The sequence below is a fragment of the Scardinius erythrophthalmus genome (assembly GCF_964197995.2).
Source record: "Scardinius erythrophthalmus genome assembly, chromosome: 11".
NCBI lineage: Eukaryota > Metazoa > Chordata > Actinopteri > Cypriniformes > Leuciscidae > Scardinius > Scardinius erythrophthalmus.
The window spans coordinates 40,758,250-40,776,280 of record NC_138231.1 but is presented as its reverse complement, the minus strand read 5'-3'; the positions used below and the strand labels follow the sequence as shown (position 1 = coordinate 40,776,280).

Sequence of the window (18,031 nt, the reverse complement as noted above, 5' to 3'; positions counted from 1 at the left end):
TGTTTTACATTACTCAAACTTTAATTAATTTATCACATTTCAACCTAAATGCGAATGCAGATCTGAAACGAGGGAAAACACAAGAACAAAAAGATAGATATCCGAGTTCCAGAGAAATAAAACCAACATAATAGAGCATAAAACAATTAAGGCAGACTTTCTGGAAACAGACAAAAAAGTAATCAACAAGAGTGTAATGTGGGGCGTGTGCAGTGATTTATGAAAAGCAAATGCACTACTGAACAATAGGCCAAAGTAATTACAGTTATTAAAAAAAAAGACATTATTAACTCTTTGTAATTCGATAACTAAATGTTGGCTCAGGCAAGATGCAATACTCCACGTTTCTCTCATTAACTACTCACAACTTCAATAATCTTTAAACCTTCACTCTAAAACGCTCAAAGTCTCTGAGTAGAAGTCTTCATAATCTTAAATAATTAAGGCACTTTTTCCTCAAAAGGTGCAGAAAGGAATGCAACACTAGCTCAGGGAGCGATGGTAAAATATGGCATTGTTATGGCTGTTTCAATCGAAATCTGATGCATGCACACAGACATAATGGCATAAGAAAACAAGGCCACAGACTAATTAAAGTTAGGATGAATTCTCTGAGTGTGCGAAAGGATTTGAGTCGGTTATCTATAAACATTAGCATCCTTCACGGAGCTCTGAATAGGGATCTAAAATGGACAGTTCACCCAAAAATGTTAAATTATCATAATTTTATCACACTCACGTCATTCCAAACCTGTACGACTGTATTCTTCAGTGAACAAATTCTATTCTGAAAAGTGTTTTGTCCCTACAATGACCTTTTCTGCTGAAGAAAAGGTTTGAAATGACGTGAAGGTAAAAAAAAAAAATATTTTATTCTTTTATAAAATATATATATATATATATATATATATATATATATATATATATATATATATATATATATATGTGATATAAGTGACAATTGTCATTTTTTAGTGTACTATCCCTTTAAATCCATACATGTAATATGCCCTTTACAGCCCTTTGCATGCGCAGCTAAAATCCATTTGCAATTAAGTGGGATCTTTGGATGTAGCCTGATGCTATACACACACACAATACGATGACGAGTTGTGTAATTATGCATTTATGTAACCAGTGTTTTTAATTTGGAAAAGCTGAAGTGAAATGGCAAACAGTAGGATTGTATCTGACTACACTACAGGCAAGATGAAGCTTGTGAAGCATTATAGCAGCTTTTCAGTGACTCATGCTAAAATAGACACCTTTGGCATTTAAGCACCGTGATACAGTATGACAACGCACAAGCAATTAGAGTGGTTCAATAAAGAGTGAGGCCTTAACAGTCATCTTTTGAGAAACATGCAGTTAACACAATGCTGGCAATCGAACATTTCGACGTTGGGGATGTCAGGGAAGCAGATGAAACTAAAGCACGCACCAAACAAATCTATTCATTTCTGCCATTACAATATTTGCAACCCAAATAACATGAATCACTTCCTAAACCCAACCACATTACGACTCGTAGAGGAAGTTATTAGCAGCAAGCTAATCAAGATTATTACATTTCAAATTTTAGAATAATGCAATAAAAAAAACAGGCCCTAGGCCTATACACGTACCAGCGCAATAGCCAGACAAATGCATTTAAGAACAGAGTACTAAACGAAATATGCTGAAGAAGGCAGTCAATTCTGCATTTAAAACAAATCTACTCAAGCTCAATTTTTATATTCCAGAAATCAAACCCAAGCATTAAATCATGAGTTCATCAAAATCTGCAGATCTAAACATATCCTGAATGCACTTTTCTAGGGAACAATTCAGTTCTCTTTAAGGGTTTTTAACACAAATGCTCCTAAAAAACATCAGGCTCTGTGTACAACCTCAGTTTAAGACATTTCAGTGCCTTATATAAAATTATGTTGATTTCAGGTTATGGTCAAAGAGTTCAGATTATGTACAAATTTCAATCTACTTTTGAATGGGAGCTCTAGAATCTGACTGATATTTCTGGGCAAGCAAGAAATGACCCTTGAGAACTGGGAGAAGCTTTAGGGAAACATAACATTAATCCATAATCAAACCTTTTAATTATCTACTCTGTATAATATAGCGATCAGTCCAGCTGGCAGACACTAGATCTACTTCATCGATACAAGCACGCATGCGTGTCCATAAACACACTGACACACAGGCAGACACACTAACACAGAGCCTGGCCTCGACGGCGGCCCACCAAGAACGCATTCACACTTTTAAGGCTTACTTTTAAGGCAGCAAGCCACTGCCTCCACCTAAAGGCACTTTGACTCAACTGTTAATCATTCTGAATGGGATCCTCGATACTCACAGTGTGCCTCGTTTCGTTCTCATGTCCGGCAGAATGTTATAATTCTAATAACTCATTTCATCTGGATTGGCTGAGCCTCTGTTGTTTCAAAGCTCCATCAATTTACAACTTAAAATGGCCTATACGCTGGTAAGTCCACCACAATGATCCCCAATGAGGTCATGGGATGTTAACTAAGGGTTTATAACGCATCTCTGACATTACCTAGCACTCCACTGTCAAAAAATTGAGGGAAAAGGGGAGCGAGATGCCAGGTTGAACTAGTTTTGAGAATGGATGTCTCTAACTGTAGATAGTTAAAGCTGGGGAATGTAATTTATTGCAAACACTTTGGCTCTCTTGGTTGGTATGAATGAGATCAATGGCCAAAAAAAGTGTTTTAAAAATAAACACCACAACACAGGCAGTCACAAACCAAAAGAGTATGTGATGAAAATGCAGATTTGAAGAAAGGGGGGGGGGGGGGCATTCATTCACTCCTGAAATATACAGATATTATTTTTGCACTTGGTGAAGATGACTGGGTAGAATATAAAAAACCATAAGTCATGGCAACTGTATAAAACACTGTTTTAGTGAAGAGACCTGACCATAGTGAAATTAACACTGGAAATGGGGGAAGTATTGCCACAGGCATGATGAGAAGATCCAGCTCATGCCCCTTCTCAAGGGGAAACACCAAGACATTGAGGAGACGAATCACTGTGTGGTCATCAAAAATGAAATAATTGAAACATTTAAAGATATAACTTAATTTTGAAAGTTGTGGTTGTTCATGAACGCAGCAGGAAACCCCATAATTCCACAGCTCAAAAAAACGTGTGTGAATTTGTGTTAACGAACTTGAGTGCTTGTGAGAGCTCTAACATAAATGAATTCGCTAAAGCTCCAATCACAGGCATCAAATGTCAAATATCAGGCTAAACATGGAAGAGTGTTTGAGAAATATCATAGAATCTGTGTGTACTGCTCTCTCTCTCTCTCTCTCTTTTGGGGTTGGAGTGTAGGTTTTGTGGTGCCGGGTGGTGCCTCCAGGTGGCAGAGAGTTACAGGGTGTGGTAGTTGCGATCCTTGGATTTGCAGAACTTGTAAAGGAAAAAGATGACAGCTTGAAGGCCAAGGACTAACACAATTCCCCCGATGAAACTGGCGGCATCAAATGTGGACGTCTTAGATGGAGAAGTTGTAGGTGACACGGTGGTTGTACTGTCTGAGAAAAAAAAAAAAAAATTTCAGTCAAACCTGACAGGGTGAAGAAGTGTCTCACTCTCTAAGAGGTGCGGACATCAGAGAGAGCTGTACTTACTAGCGGCCGTCCCGTTTGAAGTCGGAGCAGAAGTGGAGGTGATTGTTGAGGAAGCGATTATCGTGGTAGCTAAACAGAACAAAAGTGCTGTTCAGATTCATTTTTGTATTGTATCAGTAAACAATAAAAATGCCAATACATCACATTTTTCAGACTGCTCTTTGTTATAAGCTGATGTGAGTGTATTTTCTTTTTTAATGCGTTTTAAAGTCACTGTGAGACGGATACACATGATAAAATGCTCTATTTGAGTGTTTGCTTAGGCCTGTATCTATATTAACATGTAGTAAAGGAGGTATCATTGCTTCTTTCATAGTGGCCCTGAATCATTTTCATTAAATCAATTAATTACTTTATTTAAAATTTGTTGATTTTATTGTTTACTTTTTCTATTCACTTTTGTTATCTGTCATTCTATTTTATGTGTTGTATTTAAATGTGCTCTTTGAATAAAATTGACATTGGGCTTTGAATTAGGTAGTTCTGTGTTGTGAGGTGCGCATGAATGCAAATGATGCGAGTGTGGAAGGTCGTACCATTGGTAGTGTTCATGGTGGTGGGGGTGGTGGGGTTCACTGACGTGGCGGGGTTCACTGTCGTGGCCGGTACTGGTACTGCAGTCCAGAGAAAACAGTCATCATCCAAACATACAATTGGTCAAGTCACAGAACATTCATATCATAGCTAATGAGTCAATTGCTTATGTTTTGGAGTTGATGAATGCTACAACCAAGCACTATTTTAGTTATTATAAAAACAAGCTTGAGATAGTGGGACAGGACTTACCTGTGCAGTTCATACTGGTGCAGTTGGCTATTTGGCTCTCAACACTGCCATTAACGCACTTAGCTTCGGTTTTACCGGCATCAACTGAAATGCAGAGGAGACAAAAATACAAACAAACTAAACAAACAAGACCAAATAACATCACTGTGCACTTTAAGAGAAAGAGAAAGAGAAATTTGATACTCAAATATGGGCATCTAAATACAAACTGATTGACTGAAATATTTTAGCTGCACTAATTAAAATTGCAAAAGTTCTTCAACAAATGGCATTTTGTTTTATTATTTGCGGTGTTGTAATGTTGACTCAAATAATCCTTGTACACAGGGGCAGGTTTCACTAAGATAGACTTTGACTATGGCTCAGATATAGTAGATAGTCAGACTTCAGATAGACATCTAAATCAGACCGTTGCACAAAGCACTTAAGACTCTGACTATCTTAAGTAGGACTACACTGCAATGCATTCTGGGTAAAATAAGACACTTTTCAAAACAAAAAAACATGGCGGATCGAGTAAGCAACTCGATGATCTCGATCTTGAATGATCTCGATCATTCAACCGTGTTTGTTGGAGGAATATAACAGTTACAAGGACATTTTACTTGGGAAATTTAACGGAGAATGTAGTAACAAGAAGAAATGTTTAAATTATTAGCCATTTTCCCTTTTCTTTTGGCTGTTTGTAATGTAACTGATTGTTACTGCTGGTTGCCAAGGTAACAGAGTCTTAGACCTCAGTTAGCCTGGGGGTAAGAGGTGTCTAATTTTTTTGGTCTAAATTAAGTCAAGTCTTTATTTTTGTGAAACAATCGAACTTGCATTAGACTAGTCTTATGAGCAAATGTTTATGGAAGCTTGTTTCCGCCACTGAATAATAAATAAATAATAATAATTGCAACTTTTTCTCTCACAATTCTGACTTTTTTTCTCAGAATTGCGAGATATGAAGTCAGAATTGGGAGAAATAAAGTCGCAATTCTGAGAAATAAAGTCGCAATTGCGAGATATAAAGTCGCAATTGCGAGATATAAAGTTGCAATTGCATGTTATAAAGTCAGAATTTGGAGATATAAACTATTTTGAGTTAAAAAAAAACTTTTTTTCCCTTAGAATTGGACTTTATATCTCACAATTGTGAGTTTATATCTCACAATTCTGAGTTTATATCTCACAATTCTGAAAAAATATGTCAGAATGCGAGATAAATTCGCAATTATATGTTATAAAGTCAGAATTGCGTGATATAAAGTCGCAATTGCGAGAAAAAAAGTCCGAATTCTGACTTTATAACATGCAATTGCGACTTTATTTCACGCAATTCTGACATTATAACACGCAATTGTGACTTTATTTCACGGAATTCTGACTTTATATCTTGCAATTCTGAGAAATAAAGTCAGAATTGCGAGATGTAAACTCGCAATTGTGAGATAAAAAGTCGCAATTATCTTTTAAAATGTTTTATTTTGTGGCGGAAACAAGCTTCCATAAATGTTAGACTTTTCTAAATAGACCGGTCTAAAATAGCTTTGTGAAACCAGCCCCTGGAGGTGGAGAACTTGTTATAAAAAGCAGCAAGACATACCACATTGCTTAATTCAACACTAGGAATATAACAGTAAAAAAAAAAAAAAAAAAAAAAAAAAAACCGGGAGAAAAAAAGATGCAGAAAGAACTGGAGTGATTGCATCGATTTTTCGGTACACCTAACATTCCATCAGATAAAGAATAAAGTCACATAAACAGTCCCATGACTTATAAAAGGTTATTGGTCCAGAAATAATAAGGAGGAACTGGCAGTATGTCACACTCAAATAAGAAAGAGATAAAGAGAGAGTAGGAGGAATCAAGCAAGATTTTCCAGAAACTTCTGTGTCACAATCAGCTGGTTTCCATTTACCTCCTCCGTCACACATGAACAGCATTGTATGACAGACAGCTCAGCACTCGAATTCCTTGTAATAGCAATAATTCAATTTATACACATTGTTTCGAAATCCACTTTACCGACACTGTTTTCTTCCTCAAGTTTGTCATTGACTTAAGTTCAGAAAGCCCCGTCACAATGGACTCACTGACTCATTCACTCACAGATAATGTGCTTAAAATGCAAACATTGTCACACCGAAATCATGTATTATATTATACATAAAATTATTTAGAAATAAAATACTTAAATGTAGAACCATTTCAAATCACAATAAATAAATAAAAACATTGAATTTGTTTATATTTTATTATAAGCCATATTGTTCCGAATATAAGACAACCCTGATTATAAGACGATGACGACCCTTTTTCAAGATGTACCTTTCGGAAAAAGGCTTTTTGAGCACCAAATATTGTCTTCTATCATTTTTATATTGCATATTTTTCGTATTTTTGCATATTTTTGTATTGAAACTATGGTAAATACTGGTAAAATGTACCAACAATCACATTTAAAAATAAGCACTTCATGGCATACCATAAAAATAACCTGCAGTTATCATTTGATGAGTGATTTCTCACCTTTTTTTATGTATAGTGACAGAAAAACATATCCGCATAACCTATCTGATCCAGGGGATATTAATGTTTTTTCCTTACGCTGATCACATAGTACTGAAAAGAGAGTTGTTTGATGCGTTTATTAGTCCTGGGGGGCACACTTGTTTTACACGTATTTGACGCTCCCTATTGTTGTGGTGTATTATTGAAATGTAAGAGTCTAGACCCTGAATATAAGACAACTCATTTTTTCAAATGTATTTCCAAATAAAAAGCACCGTCTTATATTTGGAACAATATGGGTATATTATGTTATATTATATTAATGACATAACCAAGTTCTCAAGTTAGGAAATAATCTTGTGTAGTCTTAGTTTAGGCCAGTATAAAAGATTTTAGTTGTTGCTACAACTTGCTACAAGTTTGAGGAGTCAAGCATACTAGCCTTCTCTTTCAGTATGTGTCCTTGACTGTCACGGACTTTTGAGTATTTAATGTCAAAAGAAGCGCTTCTCGGTGAGAACTGAGCCCCAAGAAAAAGCTTTACCAGTTGTGTTAAACTATAGCTCAGTGTATGAAGTGTGTGCATTGTGTTCTTTATGCCTCAAGACAGCATACACAGAGAAAGAAATGTCACATGCTTTTGTGAAAGGTACAACTCTCATGTTGAAATTCCACTATGACAACACATCAAGATGTTTTCAATTCCTAGCTTTCTGAATAAGTGCTTGACTAGCAAAAATGTCCTTACATTCCTACACTGCTTCCCACCCCTCAGCAGTTTGCATGGACAGCAAACCAAACTCAGCTACCCGACTCAAGTAATGATTGAAGGGAAATGCATACATGTTCATTACTTTAAAAGGACTGCACTGGCACTTTCTGGAGCAATCAGTTGAATGAATATGATGTCAATCAGCCCGCTTTTACTGGTTTTCACAGATTAGACTGCAAAACCTGCTGCTGAGATTCTACTCTTAACAGACCAGAGTGAACATCTGTGCCTCTGTCTCAGTCCACATGTGCCAATGAGAAGCGCCACATACTTTACTGGAAAGATATATCACACGAAAACTTCCACAAGTTTAATTACCGGTAGTAAAATAACTAGAAATAGACCCAAACTATCTTTTATGACAGATACAGGTTATTTTAGGGTTAAGAGTCTCATAACTGTTATGAAAAAGAACATGCAGTAAACTTAAAGGGATAGTAAAACCATTTACTCACTCATTGCTATCAGCCTTCCGGTTCACATCAGAGCGGCTCAGTCTTTAACTGCTTTTAAATCTTCTCTTAAAACCTTTTTTTTTTCTTTAGCTTTTAATTCATTGTGAGTTTTTGTCATGAATGTGTGGTTTGTCCTTGTTCTTTATCTTGTGTATTGTTCAGCACTTTGGTCAGCCTTGTTTGCGGTTTTTAAATGTGCTATATAAATAAATAAAAACTTGAAACTCATTGACTTCCATAGTATTTTTTTTTTCATACTATGGAAGTCAATGGGGGCCAGCAACTGTTTAGTTACCAACATTCTTCAAAATATCTTTTCTTTTGTGTTCAGAAGAACAAAGAACTTTGGTAACTCTTAATTTTGATGGTCCCTTTTGAACATTCTGTTGACTATAAGCAACTTTGCAACTACATGTCAACTAACTCTCTCATTCGAGTATTAGTAGAGTGTCTGCTTAATATCTACTAACTCTTTATTGTGATGGTCCTCCAACAGACACTCTACTGACTATAAGTAACTTTGCAACTACATGTCAACTTATTCTAACCCTAACCTTACCAGTCTACTAATACTCTAATGAGAGCTAGTAGACATGTAGGTGCAATGTTACTTCTAGACAACAGAATGTGTTAAAGGGACCATCAAAATAAAGTGAAACCAGGGGCCTCATTTATAAAACTTGGCGTAGGATTTGCGTCAGAAGTGGCGTACGGATGAAACATAGGACGTGCGTACGCACAGAAATATTCGGATTTATAAAACCGTGCACACGCACGTCCTACGCAGTTTTCCCTTAATAAATCACAATCAATTCTAAATGTAGCGCAGCTTTTGCGGCTTCATGTCACGCCCATAGTTGTCCATAAATAGTCCGTAAAACGCCCAGAATTAATATTCATCGATTGCGAAATCATGGCAAACACAGAGAGGAAAACCAAGAAACGTAACTTCACTCACGTCATTACGCATTGTGACGGCATCATGGCATTTTATTACCATCCATTTGATTGCATCTGACAAGCTACAGATGTGTTATGAGGATGAATTGCATAACATGCCAGTATTATTGCAGAACATATTTCACTTTTCTTTTTGCAAATATGTGTTAATTTGAATTTCTGTTCTAATCTTCGTTTGATTTTGTTTGTTTTACACTGCAGATCGATCAAACGGCTGTTCGTGTAGGCTGTTAATTGTAAGACTTGCTTTGTGAAGTCTTCACGTTATTATGAGAGGCAGTATTGCCATTTCTTTTACACAACGGTCTACAGTTTCACACACTTTCACGTGTTTCTTCCATCTGCCGACGGTGTCGCCATTTCTCATTTCACCCGTTTTTGTGCGTACGCCTGGGTAAGACCTTGCGTGAAGGACCGCACATTTTCCCGTCAAGTTCGCTTTTTATAAATACCAATTATTGTGTAGAGAGCGGCGTACGCCTTCTTTTGTGCGTACGCAACGTTTATAAATGAGGCCCCAGAACTTTATACAGGTTTAGAGCAACTTGAGGGTGAGTAAATGATGAGTTTTTATTTTTATTTTGGGTGAACTATCCCATTAAATGATTTTCAATAATTGTTTTATTTGTGCTTTGACACCATAATAATAACTACATCCTTAGACTACAACAATAAGAACATATGATATGTACTGGTATTATGCAGCTATAAATATCAATAATTATAAAAGAACAAAATTATTAATATTATTATTATAAAAGACTGTTTCAACAATCTGTAAGATAAGTGAATGAAACACTACATGTAATCTAAGTGTGTGATGTTGGTGAGTTTATATATAGAGCATGCTATCAAGTTATGATTATGTCAGATAACATCAGCAAAACAGGTATTGATATATAACAGTGAAACGTTTCAATATTTGTTGTGCAAACACTGCCTTCCAGTTCGTCTCACCTTCCCTCTACACCCACACAGAGTCCTACGTCAATAATTCAAACGAGTATATTTACAGCTCATGTCGCAACACATAGATTTTAGCCTGAACATTGTTTCAGAAACCATGGCTTTGTGGAAACGCCCTCAAACGAAAAAAGTCCTGTCCTAAAATTTGCAAACCTATTTTGAATTATCTACAGAACCAGTACACACTAGTTTGCTCTACAGTAGGAAAGACCCAGATATTTCCAGTCTGTTGTTTGACTGAATGAGTGTAAACCGATAGCATCGTCTCTAGGGAGCCGATAACACAATGCTAATGCTACCGTTTTTGTTCTGGGGGAGGTGCGGTTACAGACACTACACCTGCTCGGGCACGTCAGACCACTTCTCTTTGCGGTCAAGCATAGTCTCATACTTTGAGACACGTTACAGTCTCTCACGGATTGTGGAGAATGACAGCTGACTTTTAATTTAAGCTTGAGAACAAAGCCTGTGAAAGCGAACCTTCAAGGAAGTGGTTTATAACTATGTTGTTGCAGGCAGTGTAATATAAATTCTGTTTAACTATTAACCTAATTTATATTACCTTTACTTTACCGGGGGAAAAAAAAAATCACATTGAGATTACAATCTCTTTTACATGTGAGCCCTGGCCAAGAAGGCAGCACATAGAGGATACACTTTAACTTTAACAGACAACAAGTAACAAACAGACAGGAATGCACAGGAATATTAAAAATAAAAAGAGAAAATTACATTTTAAAACAATTGCAAACAAGTATCAAGTAGGACTTGTATGTGAATTCAGTATGTGAAATAAAAACCTGCAGTTTTAGCTGATTTTTCCATGAAGTTGGAGCACTGTAACTAAAAGCAGTTTTGCCAAACTCTGTTTTAGTTTGTGGAACATCATATATACTGTATCTACTTGATCTTAGATTGTATTCTGATCTACTAGGTGCTAAGAGTGCAGTTAAATATGAAGGAGTGTGTCCAGTTATTGATTTGTACACAAAGGTCAACCAATGTTTGAGCCTTCTTGTGTTAAGTGAGGGCCAACCAACCATTTCATATAATACACAGTGATTGACAGAGTACTTTGCATGCATTATAAATCTCTCAATTCTGAATGATACACAGAATCCACAGATTTCAACAGGGTCTTTGTGGACTATCTCCATAGACTAAAACCGGCAAAAAGGCAGATTCAACAAGCTTTTTCTTGCCTTTCTGTGTGAAGCAAGAACTGTTTAATATGCAAATTAAAAGACATGTGACAAATGACAGATTTTAAAAGGTGGAAAAAAGGGTTATTTCCCCCCAGATTTTTGCATGAATTGTCATTACTGTAGAATATAAACTCTGAATACAAACCTCTGGCTCTGTACTGAAATTTTTAACAGAATACTATGCATAATAGCAAACAATAAAAAGCTATCAATCACAGTCTCTGCCTATTTTAAATGGTTTACCCCGAATCTTAGAATAGCCAAGGATCTTTTAAAGTTATCTGGTAGCAGGTATCTCTCCCATGTCAGGGCTCGACAGTGCGAACGTTTCATTCGCATTTGCGACTAAAAAAACGACTTGTCATTTTTAGATGGTTTCAATTTGGTTATGGAAAAATAACAATACAGCCTAGTATGATTATTAAACTTTAAAAGGCGATTATTTAATTGAATAAATAACGCTGATGAAAAGCATGGATGCGCTGAATGACAATGACCTTCACTTTCTGAAAGCTGATGGAACGGCAGAAATGTAAATAGTGAAATAGAGCTAAAGCATGTTGTTGTAAAGTGAATTCGGTAAAAGTCTAATTGTACTGGCGTTTACTCAGTTGAATTATGTTTCTGTTACACAAAGTATTTGAGTTGTGTTTACAATGAAAATTGAGTTGAAGACATGTAAAGTCTATTTAGTCAAACACAAATTAGATGAGTTCAAATACCAATGGCTAACATGAACTAACAATGAACAGTTGTATTTTTATTAACGTTAACGAATAATAACTACTGTTTCGAGCTATTGCTCATTTTAATAATTGCTCAATTAGTCAAAATAGTTTGAAGCAATAATATTCAAAGAACCTTGTGTACTTTGTGTTCTCCTTATAATGTCTCTTTATATTTCACATTATTAAACAAACACATTTGAAAAATTTGCATTGCGCCCCTAAAGTTTGTGCTCCTAAATTTTTCAACTTATGAGCACGTGTGTTAAAGCAAACTCAAATCTGTGCAAATTTATTCAACAAAAACGGGAAGTTCAAGATCATTTACGACTTTAAAGCCCTCATTTAATTTTATTTGAAACAATATATGAAATATATTTCATTATTACTCAATCATTTCTGTTGCAATTTTAATTTTCCACTCCTTTCATCCATGATACAGCCATCTTTCTGCTTACTTTCTCTCCTGTTTTTTTTCCCCCTGAAGAGCCTTGAGTGCCATAGCAACAGTGTGTGCGTTTCATTAGTATATTTACTCTCTCTGATTCATTTCACGTCATCCATTAGCAAAGCGGCATGGAGAAGGACTCCAGGGATTAAAGGGCAGTTACTTCAGGTTCACACTGACCGAAGCCAGCATTAATCACTGAATGAACTGCCAAACACACAAACACTGGTGTTCATTTATTATCTGTACGCCACATCAGGAACACTTTAGACAGTCACATGGTCTGTGTTTAGATTAATTTAAGAGTAGACCTACTAAGATACTCTGGGAACTACAGGTTATGCTTAGAATTTTCTCCATGTAATGGGGAAAAAATAAGGCTTTCCATTAATATGAGCAAACTGGTTTATTTATTTATCCCACTTATGAAGAAATCTTATCATATATGTAATTATATATCCAAAATGTTCAAGAAGAGGTTGCTTAATCATGGTATAACCATGGCTTGTCTGCATTTCACTGTTTTCAGGTCAGTTAATTGTTGTCATGTGAGCTTTGAATTTGACATGGAGGAGGGACTGACCTGTGCAGTTCACCCACTGGCAAGTCGCATTTTCACATGCCTCACAAGATGTCAATGGACCACAGACATCATCTGCAAAAGAAACAAACCAATAAATAACATATCTTGCATGCCAAACAACATATCATTGAGATTTACAACAATCATATCATGAGCAAGGAACACACTGTCCCATCTAATACAGGTTTACTCCATTGTTGAGCTAGATTTGCTCCCATAGCATGTGTCAGTGTTATCTCTTTGCCTTTAACCCTGAAAACAAGGAAAACTATGTAACCACAATTCATTCAGTAATCCATTTTCCAAGTCTCTAGGTTGAAAGATAACAGAACCATGCTAACAATATGCCAATCTAGAATATTCTCAGCTTGTGAACTGACATATTTAATCTTAAAGGGATAGTTCAGGATTTTAGACATGAATCTCTATAGCTTCCCCATAAGCAGTGTGGTGCATTGACCATGACTTACCCCCGACAGCGTCCTGTGAGCCGAGCTCCGGTCCAGTTTTGGTCAAGATGAAATTAGTCCGGCAAGTTTGCTGGGGTCACGGCAATAAAGCTTTTTTCTTCTCAAATCAATATGTGTTCAAAAGAGTGATATATTTGCGTCTCTAAGACGTTGTCTATGGAGAGGTCAGACCTCGTAATGGCTTGGCACTATTTTCTCCCCTGTCATAACACTGCGCGCTGCCGCTACCTACAGCCAGCTGCGAGCTGCGCAGGCGCACACCACTTTTTCAGTTGTTCGGCAGTGTTTACAGCAGTGTTTACGTGCTCAGAACAGCTACACGAACGAGCTAACATAGCTACTCACCAAGAGCGATCAGTTTGTACAAGCTTTGTAGAAAATGGTGCGGAATTGTGACTATCCGGACTGTACAAACAAAGATGTGGCGCTTTCTCCTCACACATTTCAAAGATTTCCTGTGGCAGATGTTGCTCTGAGGCGACTTTGGCTCATTGCTCTGGGCTTCAATGTGAACTCCAAACTGGCGAAGATAAAGAAGCTATCCTTTTGATATCCCAAAAGATATCATTTTGGCTGTGTGTCGAAGTCAATGTTGCCATCGTCGCTGCTGTAGTCAGACATGTTTACGAGCTGTAAACAAAGTGACACGTGCGCGGCTCCCAGCTGGCTGTAGGTAGCGGCAGCGCGCAGTGATATGACGGGGGAGAAAATAGTGCCAAGCCATTACGAGGTCTGACCTCTCCATAGACAGCGGTTTTGTGACGCAAATATATCACTCTTTTGAACACATATTGATTTGAGAAGAAAAAAGCTTTATTGCCGTGACCCCAGCAAACTTGCCGGACTAATTTCATCTTGACCAAAACTGGACCGGTGTAGCAGTCGATTCTGTTCCCTATCGGAATTCCTGTTCCCTTTACGCAAATCATACTACAAATCATGCGTAGTTGTCGAGTTACCATGCGTACCATCAGAACTGAATACGAGCAAGAAGCACAACTGGATGTACGGGAAGCCAAAAGGTTAAAAAAGGATTGTATTTTTTCCCGAAATTTAAGCGTTTTTTATTGTTTTTATTTTTTATTTTTATTTGAAGCGAATTTTCCCCCATCTGTCAATTCAATCCAGATTATTTCTTTTCAAATTTAAAACATTATTACAGATTTCAATGTAATGTTTATTAAGGCTTTGATTTATTAAGGTTTATTAAGGCTTTGACGCATGCGCTGTCAGCAGACACGGCTCGTTCAGGGGGAACAGGAATTCCGATAGGGAACAGAATCGACTGCTACACCGGAGCTCGGCTCACAGGACGCTGTCGGGGGTAAGTCATGGTCAATGCACCACACTGCTTATGGGGAAGCTATAGAGATTCATGTCTAAAATCCTGAACTATCCCTTTAAATAGTGTAGATGAGGAGTAGCTGAACAGAAAAACTGGGAAGAGGACCAATGAGTCTTGTGATCAAGTGAATATGATCTGACGTCTTTGGCAAAACCCAAACAAAGGTTGTTTAAAACCCAAGTGACACACTTAAAGTCACAGTGAAATGGAAGTAACGTTAACAGACAGATCTTTTCTTCTGCATTGTGATGTACATCCGCGTGTAATGGATTAATCAAAAAAGAAAAAGTTTAGGTTGGGGACTTGGTTCTGTGTATCGGTTGTTGACTGATTTTTGAGATGTGAGCATTGCAATCAAAAGTGAAGGCAAATAAACAAACTTGCAGGCCGGGTTTAAGCAGACTGAAATTAATGGAGAAGTCCTGCATACTTCACCGTAATATTAAGTTATGACATTTTGATGAAACACTGGCTATGTCTTTGTCCCAACACAGAGAGAGAGAGAGAGAGAGAGAGAGAGAGAGAGAGAGAGAGAGAGAGAGAGAGAGAGAGAGAGAGAGAGAGAGAGAGAGAGAGAGAGAGTGTGTGAGAGAGAGAGAGAGAGAGAGAGAGAGAGAGAGAGAGAGAGAGAGAGAGAGAGAGAGAGAGAGAGAGAGAGAGAGAGAGAGAGAGAGAGAGAGAGGTGAAGACAGAATTCTCTGGTTTATTTTACAGCCCAACATGTGATTCTCTAGATAAATATAGATCTTCAAATTGCAGTAGAGCTAAATTGAAGCAAAGCCACAAGATAGCAAAATAGAAAACCATAATGTATTTAATTACGTTACATAACAGCGATCATTTTGAGTGACAGATTAAAAGAGATTAATAATCGTTTCAGTTATGGAAAAAACTATACTATTTTGAGTTCGGTAACGTTAGAGCCCAGGGCAAAATCGAAACCAAATAAAGAAAACAGAAACATTTTTAAAATGTCTAAATATTTGAGTTACTTTGAGGCAAAAGTGCATCAACCGCGTTTAACAACTTGTTCTTTAGAACAATTAATTAAAAAATAATTGTTTTTAACGGTTACGGCCGTCGAGCGTTCACACTTCCGCCGGTATGGAATACACACCGTAGTTTCCTGTAGGCTACTACGCCACTACTGTATCTACAGCGCGAGACATAAATCCCGACCAATATATTACAAATACTCAAACAGCTGATTCTTTCGATTCGATTATAAGTCAAAATCATTCAGAGCGACCGGAAAAGTTTAATTCCTGAATAAATGACTCTTAGGAATCGGTTATTTTTAGTGTAATAAAACATGCAGACCGATGTAGTCAGATTACCGCGCGAATGACTCTTATAAATCAGTACGTTACGTTACTTTAAAATGTCTATGTAAACATAGTTTTTAATTGATTTCTAGTATTGTTTTATCAGTTCTGTTGAAATCTGACCTCGTCATTTGGCAACTGACTGACGGAGGGCAGTTGATGCAATAAGATCTGAATCATTACCCAATATTTATTCCTCAAAAGTGTTGAAACAACCGTTAATGATATCGTTATAAAACCAGAATCGCCACCACCCCTAACGTTAATTAAAATCACAGTTTAGGTGTAGCCGATGGCGTGACTGAGACTGTTTTGGTTTGCGTCGTAACAACAGGACACGCTGTTTCACTGTTACATTAAATATGATAAATTTACTCACCCGTCAGAGATTCCTGTCCTGTCATTGATCCCAATAGGGCTAGTAATAATGTCACGAAGAAAAGTCTCCAAACCATGGTGCCTAATTGGTCTATTCTTAGTCCTTGTTCGGGCGTTCAGCTCGAGCTGTCTGCAGTTTCACTGTAGCGCTGCTGTGGATGTGGCTGCACTTCCTGCTTTCAAGATCACGTGACTGGATCTTCTTGTCATCATTGGATGGGAAATGCGGCTTGAAAGCGTGTGGTAAACACTAGTTGTCCTGCAGGGGGCGCTCGGGGGCTCACAACGCTATATTTCCATTGAGCTGCAAACAAATCTTAGGAACTTTTGTGTTTGATTGGCGCCATTTGTGTTTTTCATCGTTTAAAGCTGTTAGTTACTAGAACTGGTACCTGACATTGAAATAGAAACCTGCACAGACAGTCGCTATAAAATACGTTTAATAATAGTAATCAACAAACAACCGTGATTGACTCATCCTAACAGGCGCTGAGAAAAGTAACATGTATTACCACGTGACAACGCAGCGCCGCTTTAACAGCAATCTAGACGATATTTAATTTACACCGTGAGCATTTAATTGAATTTAAATGGGGAAATAAACACTGAAAAGTATTTTTTTTTTATATCTCATCGTATTTAACGTTAGCGTTTGGGCCGCTAAGCCCCGCCTGTTTCAGACATCGTTTCCTTCTGATATCTATTGCCACGTGTTTCCCTCACACTTCCAGCAAATGTTGCCAGCGCCCAAATCAAAACCTTGAATTTTACTTATTAGTAATAGCCTAATAAGGATGTTTTATCCTCAGCACTGCACTGACTGAAAGGGCTGAGCTTCTGTACAGGATATACAACAACAGAATACTGAGCTCAGACAGCTCCTGCATCTTTATACACCCTCCAAGGTGACTGTGTTACATTATGTTAAGTTTCAGTTTAGTTGTTAGCTTCAAATCATCAAACTTAATTCCTCCTGATAGGCTAGTGCTGAGACAGAGACCCAGACCACCAGAATGAGGCAGTTCCCCATGTGATAACTTGAGCTTGAACATTTAAATTGTAGTGTTGAAATGCATATTTTCCATCATAAATGCAAACAGTATTTTTTTAAACTGATTTTATTTTTCCAAGATATGAGTAAGAAATAAATAGTTTTCAACACAAGAATCTGAAGATGTTTATGTTGAAACATGAATTGCTAAGTTTGAATGCGCGTAGTCCACAATATAAGTGACGTGTTATTATATTTTAATGTAATTATTCGTTTTAATTTATGGGCTATTATTCAATAATTCAATAAGTTAGATGTAGGCCTCTCAGACATCGTTGCTATTCATTAAAACCTATATAGGCTAATTGATTGAAATAATTCAGATTGAATTCATAGTGTTGCTATTGTGGCATATATTCAATTAAAAATAAGGGCAACCAGATGTGTAAATATTCATAGGCCTG

General features: G+C 37.1%; 1 protein-coding gene across 1 annotated transcript; it reads right to left on the bottom strand.

The window, feature by feature from the left end:
- Positions 1-1,116: 1,116 nt before the first annotated feature.
- On the bottom strand, positions 1,117-16,757 carry cd164 (CD164 molecule, sialomucin). Its single transcript, XM_081378825.1, has 6 exons — positions 16,578-16,757; positions 13,059-13,130; positions 4,449-4,532; positions 4,199-4,276; positions 3,663-3,731; positions 1,117-3,566 (listed from the first exon to the last, which is right to left on the bottom strand). Exons 1-6 carry the CDS (start codon positions 16,651-16,653, stop codon positions 3,403-3,405), a joined length of 543 nt encoding a protein of 180 aa, XP_081234951.1. The 5' UTR covers positions 16,654-16,757; the 3' UTR covers positions 1,117-3,402.
- Positions 16,758-18,031: the final 1,274 nt, after the last annotated feature.